This window comes from Haemaphysalis longicornis, unplaced genomic scaffold, assembly GCF_048455015.1.
Source record: "Haemaphysalis longicornis isolate Haplotype H1 unplaced genomic scaffold, Haemaphysalis longicornis Haplotype H1 scaffold_4, whole genome shotgun sequence".
NCBI lineage: Eukaryota > Metazoa > Arthropoda > Arachnida > Ixodida > Ixodidae > Haemaphysalis > Haemaphysalis longicornis.
The window spans coordinates 89,573,270-89,583,749 of NW_027526361.1; the positions used below are offsets into that span (position 1 = coordinate 89,573,270).

The following is a 10,480-nucleotide window of genomic DNA, read 5'->3' on the forward strand; positions in this document are numbered from 1 at the left end:
ACACATTCCGTTTTGTTACCCAAGGTTCTTTTGAGCACACAGTCATCCTGTTCAGTCCGCTTTGGAACACAATGTGCCTGTGAAGTGAAGTACTTTATACGAGTGCGTGTTGTTCCCCCCTGGCACGTCACGCAGTCAAGAGCGAATAAATATTTTTACCTACCAACTCGTGGGGTGTTTTCTGTCTTCGAATGCAGCTGAATCAAACGAACTGTGCTTGCCCGATGTCTTTTTTTGTAGTTTGAGGGAAAATAATTACATACAGGTTATTAAATTCCTTGCTAGACATTTCAGTGCTGTTACTAGGGGTATACAATGACAATTTTACCTTTCGGTTTAATAACTTCGTAGTTTAATACACTGATGATTTCTTATGCATGCTTTCCATGGGAAACAAGGCTCTCGAAAGTAATGAATCTTCCCCAAAAAAGGTTCTTTTCTTGGGGATAAGATGTAGTGGATGCGAAAGCATTGGTGCTGAAGTGTCGAACGGATAGCCGGTATTGTGCGCAACGTCATGTAGTGATCGGGATGACGTCGTGGCTTGTTGCATTTGCCTTGTATATGGCACTGCTTGCGCGACATCTTTTGGGGCAGTGCCGTACAGCTGCAGTTGAGGTAAGTGCAACCCTCATAGTCCACTGCAGCGGGTTCAGCTTCTTCGCTGTCATACCTCATTACTTCCTGCCATCTCTGCCACTCGGCTCTCTATTTTCCTTGTGGTGGGATATTTCATGTCCCTTGGCACAGGGATTGCTGTTGATTGGGCTCTCGTCCTCCTTTTGGGTGCTGCATTGCTGTGGGCACCACCGCATTTCGCAGATACTGATGATGTGTACGGTTGGGAGTCCATTGCTGTACACAACACACCGATGAAATTCGAAGAACAAGGGTCAAGTGCAAAGTAGAGCACTAATTTCATGTACAGTCATGACGTGCAGCCTACAGTGGCAGCATACTGGTCACTTGTCCAGCGGTGCGACTGGGTCCTCTCGTCATTACCATCATTATTTTCTCTTTGTATATTCTTCCTTTCCATTACTATTGCCGAGAGGATTGGCCAATCATCGCCTTTGTTATGGCTATTAGAGGAGACGTGCTTCTCTAGTCACTTTATTTCCACTGCTGTGATTAGCACGCCGAGATTGCTCCTTTAGGCAGCAATACATCTTTCTAACACATTTCTAAGTGTAACTCCACAAGCCATTCACTATTTCCACCTTTAGTCAATAAGAATTGTCGGGCTGTGGTGGTCCAGGGGTTCCGTGCTCGTGTTGCACTCTAGAGGACGACCCCGGTTCGAATCCCACCCCACTCAAAATTTACCCCCCGTTTTCTTTTCAGCTCAATTATTTTGTTTACAGGAGCTTCTCTGAGAAAGGTCACAGTATTCCGTCCATTCATTGTCATGTTTTTAATCCTTTGAGAGCAGCTGGCCATTTTTTGTGTCATGGACAACGGATTTCTGACCACTGTAGCTCACTTAGACTTTCACATAAAAACATCCAAGTAGTTGAAGAGCATAGGGTAGCAGCTTGGTCACACTGGTCTCCTGCACTGGAGTTTTGAGGTATGCAGTGCCCTCTGCGCTAGGTACTCAACAGCAGACGCCCCACCGATACTTATGGCGACGAGCAAGCACACAGGCTTATTGTCCTACCTTTTCAAGGAGTTCAAGGGCATTTAATTGCCAAACATGATGGTTAAAACAGCATTACAGGCTTGAAAAAGTGCAAAAGATGCCAATTCGTTCACTCCACCGTGATCCATCCAGCAAGCAGCCACAGGCACCAGTGTTGCAGTGGTATGTGGTCGTAGTGTGCACGTGCTTAGTGCCTACAAACCGCATGCAGCGTCTCAATTACGGTCAGATGCAATGACAGCTAGTGCATGCCGCCTCTCATCAAACCAGGGTGTCGAACCGGAACCGAACCGAACCGAAAACCGGAACCGAACCGGTATTTTTGCCGGAACTGAACCCGAACCCGAACCGTTATTTTTTGAGCACGCTGAACCCGAACCGGAACTGAACCGAAAAAAGAAATAACGGTTACCGGTTCATGCCGAAACGGTTCGACCCTCTGTTGATATTGCACAGTCAATGCAATTCAGGCCTTTTTTTCTTTCACGTACCATCAACTTCGTTCTTGCTCGCGCACTTTCCCCTCCAGGCAATTGAAAACTGTCACGCTCTATGTCACAACAGACGAAATGAATAATCACCAATGTAGCAATGGTCTGTTGCTGCTGGAGGCGCGAGCGTAGTGCAAGCTGACCAAACGAATTGTCATTCTCGGCAGCTTGTAGGGGATATAAAACGACTTTGCCCTTCCCTAGCTGCGACTTCATTGGAGCAATCAGGCTGCAGGAGTGCTCCACTGCACAACAGCGAAAGCTCACACCCGATGTGTGCAAACTTTTTGCATTTCATAATTTGTTTAAAAGGTCCGACATCTGCAAATTATTAATACTTGACAAGTGTGACCGCAGGAGCTGCTCAGTGGCTAAGCCGTTTGCTAAGTCGTTTGCCCAACTCGCTACATTGCTTCTACTGCTACTCGTTCCGGAGGGGAGTACTGCTGTGGACGAATTAAAGAGCGTCTACCCAAAAAGTCCCATCTCATGCTACACGTGTCAAATTTCCCTTTCATTTTGTAACCGCATTATCTGTTATAAGATTCCGCAATGTAGCACACGGAACGATTGTAGGGGTTCAGGCGGTATGATGACATACTGATTGTAATGCACACTTTCGGTATCGCAAAAGGAATTGCAGTGGTCAGAGCAATAATGCAGTGACTGAGCGTTAACTAAAGCTTACTTTTAACAATAGTGTGGCTAACACAGTCGATAAGGTGACAGCTAACAAATTATTCAGGGTGACCAAATATTCTAATTCATTGGTAGTATTTTTGTGCCTGTTGTATGATTTTTCTGTTTTGTTACAAATATTAAAAAATGTGCGCCATTGGTACTAAGCGCTGCTATTTGAACGCGCCAGTACTCAGGACCAAATTTAAGGCTTCAAGGTTAGCGTGATGGGCGATTGCATAGCGATGATTGCGATTTAAACAAAAAAGGAATGGACAGAAAATATATCCCACCGTCATATCTCTTGGCGGTGGCTTTATGAATAGTCGCTAGGACAACATAAAGTCTGAGCGAGAAAGAAGGTGATAAATCGTCGCCACTTCATCTGTTTTTCTAATATCTCGTGATTGTTCAAAGTTTGCTTTCAATTGCGCCACTGCCCTTGGGGAACAGCAGCATTTTGAATTTTTGTTTGTGTTTTGATATGACGGTCGTTTTAAACTAGTAAATGTTTTTTTTTCTAATTTCAGTGATAATTCAACTCATCGAACCAGTTCGCGAACCGGTTCAAGCTCCCGAACCGGTTAGCAAACCGGTTCGGTACGTGATTTTGTCGAACCGGAACTGAACCGGAACGAAATTATTGCACCCGAACCCGAACCGTAACCGAACCGGTATTTTTTTCGGTTCGACACCCTGCATCAAACACGTGTACCCTCGCTACCATGCTCAAAGTTGTCTCTCCGAGCTGAAGTAAAATGATGTAGCTAGGTGTGGTTGATATTTTGAGCCACATACGCACAGCAACCGCTTTGTCAACTGCCCCAACGGCACATCTTGCACTTTGTTTTGTAAAACTCAGACTGAAATAAGGCATAACCGGCCAAACTTTTAATTCGTACTGCTCTGCATCCAAAAATCTGCTACGCAGTTTTAATGAAGGAGAATCAGTTGCAGTGCAGTCGCAAAGTGTGCTTAATGGGAGTAGCCTCAACTGACACTCAGTATTTATAATAAAACACACCTCAATTCACCTGCACTACGACTACTGTAACAACTCAGGCGGTTAAACCCCTTCACACAGCACAGACACAGCTCGTACAACTAAAAAGTTCAGTGAATGGCGCAGGCTTTGTTGTAGAAAAGTGTTTTTATTGCAGGGCCCACCCTATGTGAAGAAATAAGTTACGTAAAAACATTGTATAAAATCTGCTCACGGGGAAAAATGCGACATGGCACGAACATGTGGTCAGTAGTAGTCGGGCACGGGTGCGCAAACAACTCGAACCAGGTCGTCGTACTTGACCGGACCACTTGGTGAAATGCGGGCCTCGCGGAATATGCCGTCCACTGAAACAAACCAGGACCACAAAGAAGGAAAGAAGGTATAAGATGGAGAAACTTGAAGTAAACAACTAGGTAATGTACGTCTAGAAGGTCTAGTAGATTCTGCAAATGCTCGGAATAAGATTCTCCATAGCGTCACCTGGTGAACCAGCATCTCGTATTTGTCGGTGAATGATTTCGTTTCTAAGCATTTGTTTAAAAACAATACTAGCATCCAGCTGCCACACGGTGCCTATATTAGCTTCGCGTCAACAATTCTAGAGTTTAGATTGTTGACAGTACATATCTCATGTGCTTCGTAAAAAGTCGTTGAGAAAGTTGGTTATGTATTTTACAACTGCTTGCATATCACCAATGCAAATGATCACTTCCCTAATAACAGGGCTAGTTTTTTAGCCTACAACTGTACAGAGGCCAGCACATATAGCCAGTGGAGGTTAAAAAAAAAAAAGCCCTAATGGTGTACCCAGAACTGTAAAGCTCCGAAAGAATGCCCACCCAAAGTACGCAGATATCAAGTGAAAAATGCAAGATGGTCGAAATTTTAGGTCAGGTGCGAAAAGCTACGAAAAGGTGCCCGTACCATCAATCAAAACTGCGGAAAAAAAAATAAAAAATTCGAGATGGCCAATCTTTCGGGTCAAGTGCGTAAAGGACAATTAGGTGACCACATCAACACATGAATAGTTGATTCGCGTTTATTTTGTCCACTTGTCGGCACTAAAGCCGTCAATTTTACAGGGTGGGCGATATTTAGGGTCTCTCATGCTGTATTCGGGTGGTCGTTTTAGAGCGCTCTAGAGCACTCCGAAAAGCGACTCCGTGTTCGGGTGGTCGAAATCGAGCGCTCGACGTATGTTCGGTTGGTCGTCTCAGAGCGTCGTACTCCACTCCGAGCACCTCCGACTGCTCTGACTCCAAAGTTGGAGTGCCGCCGAAATCCGGAGGCGATTGGGTCACGTGACCCCGGCCGCCGCGGCTCGCCTCTGGCTCGCCCCGCTCGCCTGCCCAGTCGGTGGCGTTCGCTGAATCCTCCCTTTCTGTGCTGAGGCCTCGACAGCGGTTAGTTGTGGGAGTGTTTCGACGATTTCGCTTCTCGTGCTATTCTCCGCATCATGTCGAAACGGAGACGCCTGTTGAGTGTAGGGGAGCCGTCTCCGCTACTTCTGCAGCTCGAAATCGACGCCGAGGAGGACAGCAGCTCAGACGACGACGACGACTCGCACGTTTACGCTGCGAAGTTCGCCGAACTGTTCGCCGAACCACTTCCAGTGTTCAAAGTGCAGAAATACATTCGCAAGGTTGTGCACACCTATTCTTACCTTCAATCATTACGAATAACAGGCGCTCGGCTGATGTCGGGGAACTTTGGCTTGGAGCTAACGCGTCCGATACGGAGGCCGCCATTTGCTGAAGTTGGCCGGCCTGGCTGTTTGCAGTTGCCGTTTTGGCCGCGCCGCGGCGCCACGGTCGCGTGCTACTCCAAGGTCGGGTACGCGTTCGGTTGGGGAGCGGTGACTCTTGCTCGGATTGGGGGAAGCGGCGCATCGGCGTACTCCGAGTCGGAGTATCAGAGCGACCACCCGAATACAGCATCAGTAAATTGAATATTTCCCCCGTAAACGGGGGTGGGTGATGTTTCGGGGAAGGGCATTCTCTGGCAACTTTACAGTAGTCACAAATGAAAACCAGAAATGACTTGAAACTGCGAATCCCCCCCCATCTTTGATCATGGGTACACACAAACTGCAAGAGGCTGGTGGTAATGAAAGCAGTGATGGTATGTGCTATTTGCTGCACTTACGCCGGGCAACATTATATGCGTTTTCTAGCTAAGGCCTAGGACATTTTGAGTGTGTTTTTGCTCCGGCAGCAATAAAGAAACCTGTAATGTATAAGTGCATTAGGAACTAAAAACACTCGGCGAATAGTGTTTGCTACTTGATTCCGTCCTCGACGCACCTCAACAGCCTAAAGTTCCATAGTTTTGTTTGGTAACTGAAAGCTAAACTAACAACACAGACTTAACACAGCGGTATTACTGCACAGCAGTGCAAAAAGCCAAAAGCATCACGAAACCACTGTATGAAACAGGTGTATGAAAACGTGGGCTCACAAAAAAATTGCATGCTTCAATTCTGCACGTGAAACTAAAATAAATCAAAGCTGTAATCTCCCCTGAAATGGAGAAGCTGCTTGAAAGTTTACTTTTTAGCTTAGTCCTCAAACTAAGGCGCAAAACATGTCAGCACCACACCAGCGCACAGCAGAGGTACCCCCCGCTGTGACAGGCCAGGGGCGGAATTCCCAGTTTTGTCCATTTCGTGTCCGTTTCAAAGTGTCCATTTCGAGTGAACCCTGATTGGCTGGAAGCAGACAATCAGGTGAAACACAGCACAACATTGGTTCCTGTGCACATCACTGGTCGGAGGCCTCACAAGAGCAACCACGTCACGACTGAAATCGACACGAAATGGACACAACTGAAAAATGTGCCCCAAGTTCAGGTTTTATGCATATTGTGTCAAGTCTCTTAGACAACCCTCGGAGCAGTCGCAGTACTTCCTACCTCACGCTCAAGCTAACATGGAAAGGTCTTTGCACGAAGAAATGAGGAATTGGAAAAAAGCATTTGCGCCAACATCTGCATGAATAAAAAGCCACAAGTGACAAGTCATGATTGCTTCACAGGGACACTGAAGTGACTCTTATTTGTGGCTGCATGTGTAGACTGATTCATGAAATCTTTCAGTGCTGCCAATTAACGGAGGCGCATCACTCGATTATTGTCTGTAACGCTTGGAAGAAGAGCAAACATGTTGCAGAGACATCCCACCAGTTTTCAATGTGGTTTCATGCTATCCCAGTGAGCAAAATTCCTATTTTCACCCATTTATATCTATTTTTGCTTGCCCATGCACTAGTTAAACATGCGCACAATCCCCTAAATTTAGCCCCGCAGACTAAAAGTGGCTCGTCAGAGCCAGTGTCAGCAAAGAGGAAAGGAAAACAATGCAAGAAAAACACCGCTATTTTCTGGAAAAAGGTGCATGTAAATTGGCCGGATGAAAATAACTTGATACAATTTATACTCGCTTCAGTGTACCGTTAAGTTAGAGTGTAGTTACTTGAGGCAACGAGCCGTGCGCATGGCCAGTACTGCGTCTTCCCATTGCCTAGGGAGACTTCCGTGCATTCAGTGTGGAAGAATTTGTATTTCTTCATTGCTATTCTAGTGCTCTGCTGTGCCCAGCACTTTCTGGCATTGTGCCTTTCTTTAAATAAAGCACGGAAAAAATGAAAGCGTATAGTAAAGTATAAAAAGAAGTACTTTGGTCCTGTATCAATGCTCTATAGACATACTGAAAATATTGCACTGAAAAATTGATTTCAAGTCAGAAATACGATATTAGCACAAAACCTGTGCGGCGCTCTTCAGGGCCTCCTAGGAGGGGCTGTGGAAAGTATCTGAGAGTCAGTCCTCATATCTTTCCATTAACCTCCTGCGCTCACCGCCGGCTGACAGCAGGAAGGCACAACAACCCATGCGTTCACACACAAAAACCTTTCTGCCACACCTGCACACGAAGGCCAAGAAAAAAAGGAAAGAAAACCATACAGAAATAGAGATGAACAAATCTTTCGTTTAACAAGAGAATGAAGTGGGAATAGCTGTACTGCAGTACCTTCACGGGGAGTCAGCTTTTCGCCCCAGCTCAACAGAATGCGGCGCAGCTCTCGGCCCGAGATTTGGCCGGAGCCGTTTTTGTCGCTCGCTCGGAAGGCCTTGGTGATCTCATCAGGGATGCTCTCCTTCTCACTGTGCGCGTGCATTATCTCCAGGAAGTCGGCGAACGAGATCTTGCCTCCTGCACAGAGGCATTGACAACAGTGCTGGCTTAATACCCAACTCAGCTGTGGTACAGCTTATACGTCGAACACACTTTGTTTTAGCATGCCAGCTTTTTATGAATTGCCGAATTTTTCTTTTGAATTGTGGTAAGCAGACAGGGAGGCCATGCCATCATGTTGGTCTCCCAGTGCCACTATATCGTGAATTGATTGACTGATTGTGGGGTTTAACGCGCCGACGCTACACAGGCGATGAGGCGTGCCGTAGTGGAGGGCTCCGGATTAATTTTAACCACCTGGGGATCTTTAACGTGCGCCGAAATCCGCTACTATATTGTGAAGTTAGTTTTAACAGTGGGTACCACAGTCGTTACTGTAATTTGTGAGAAAAAGAGGTTATCATCATCAAGCACCTTCGTTGAATGTTTCTTGGAATTAAATTAATCGGTCTGGGAATTCAGACCGATAGCCAAAGGCTAGTGTCCAAAGGGATAGCTCTTTAGATAAGACAAAATAAATAAATTTAAAAAAAAATACCAGGCCATCTCCACTAACTTGAAACCTGCGGAGGGGTGAAGAATGCACTGTATAAGTATATTCTAGGCACATTGGCGTTTTCACCCACGGCGATTAAACCGTTGGGGGGTAGAGGTATACAGCTTTGCTGTAAGTCTCGTGTCTCAGAAGCACGAAGCCTTCTAGCGCAAGCATTGGAAAAACGTGTGCCACTGTGCTTGTTCTTTTAGTGCGCGTTACATTCTAGCGCGAGGCATTGGAAAACGAGAGTCCCGGAGTTTTAGTACTGTGACTACATGATACTACAAAGACATGAGACGCCGGCAGGCCGAGCCCCTAAAGGGCTTTGGATTCTGTGAGGCTGCCACCAAGAACAGGAAATATCAAAAAGGTATCGCTCACAACTAACTTGTTTCCTGGCATGTCCCGTGACTACGAGTACATTCAATTCTGTAACTAAGCTTGACGTAGCGTGCCAATAATTTGCAGAAGAAATGCTGCTTGCTGACTTAGTTGGTTCATACTGAAGATCGAGAAAAGAACCAGCAAAAAATTTTTATTTTCTCTCCTTCATGTTTGAGTATAATTTTTTGCTGTTCTTTTTTTCCGCAAGCTTCAGTTAATATGAATCTTGCCATCAAAAATCAAGATTCGTGTCTTCAATTGTCGTTGTCTGCACTTTAGTCACAGCTGATAAAAGCTACCTAATTGTGAATTCCCCCAGTCGATCTGTAGAGAGTTTTTTTGATCTGCAACAAGCATCCACGTCTCACATGGTCAGGTCAGAATTCAACAAAGTGCTCCCCCGCGTTACAATACAAAACCATTTATTCATTTATTGGGAACGAACTGTTCCTCTGGTCTATCAAGTTTAATTTGCTTTACGCCATCATACGTTGGTGGATTCAGCTGCACCTTAAAACGTACCATTTGAATTCATGAGATGAAGAAAGTATAGTGGGCTGCATAAGCTCCTGGAGAAGTCATTTCCTACTGGCTGCACAAATTTCTGAGGCGGGGGAGGTACCTTGCAAGTTTACAGCAATCATGGGTTCTACTTAACGCAAGTTGCCCTGGTTCATTTCGAACGTGCGCGTGTTCTTCAAACTCGAATTCGTATTGCAAGTTTTTTCTAATTTTTGTTTCCTCCAGCTATTTGCACTTTTGTTTGACTCAAACTTTCATACGTTTCATTACTGTATTTGTGTCCCTTCAGCTGGGGTCTCGGCCTGCAGCATTCCACAAAGCATAAACACATAAGTAATACGTGAAAACTGTCGCAGAATTTTCCAAACGTACCCGAGTGGGCAGTTCATCTGCTTACCTTTGTCTTTGTAATACTTTTTGAGCTCGGTGATGGTGGGACTTAATCCTAGGGATCGCATGATGAGGGTAAGCTCGTCCAAGGTGCGTATTTGTCCGGAATGGGCATTCAAATAAAAGCAGTCTCGGAACTCTGCAAAAACACGCATAAAAGTTCCCAACAAGTGAAGCGAACCGCGATCGCTCATGGGCCAATACAACGCTGTTCAAAACAATCGATTAATTAATTGCAGCAAGTTAATTCACATACACACAAGGTCGAGCGACCAAACATTCCCTCCTTACCATCGATATCCTGTTCTCTGAAGTATCTCGCCTGAAACATGAAAGCAGAACCGTGAGGTGGCGTGTACGTGGCGACACAAAACAAACGGAAACAAACCGAACAGTAATATGCATTCTTTCCAACACGGCATAATGTTTGGTAACTATCAAAGCTACTCCTCACCATCTTGGGACCACAGGCAGATGAGTATCCGAACAAGGAAAACTGCACTGCAATGACACGGGCCGCAGCTAAGGCAGGTAAGGTGGATAGAATCTAAACAGGTGCACGCCAACGGTGCACTCAGGAGTAGTGCGCGCTTTAAAAATAGTTCACTGCATATTTGATGTTACTGATCAAATTAAA

The 10,480-nt window shown here is 45.6% G+C and overlaps 1 protein-coding gene across 1 annotated transcript; it reads right to left on the reverse strand.

Annotated features, from left to right (window-relative positions):
• Window positions 1–3,942: 3,942 nt before the first annotated feature.
• LOC144179020 (calmodulin-like protein 4) lies at window positions 3,943–10,424 on the reverse strand. Its single transcript, XM_077707192.1, has 5 exons — window positions 10,298–10,424; window positions 10,135–10,165; window positions 9,851–9,982; window positions 7,845–8,027; window positions 3,943–4,161 (listed from the first exon to the last, which is right to left on the reverse strand). Exons 1-5 carry the CDS (start codon window positions 10,298–10,300, stop codon window positions 4,061–4,063), a joined length of 450 nt encoding a protein of 149 aa, XP_077563318.1. The 5' UTR covers window positions 10,301–10,424; the 3' UTR covers window positions 3,943–4,060.
• Between the last annotated feature and the right edge of the window lie 56 nt (window positions 10,425–10,480).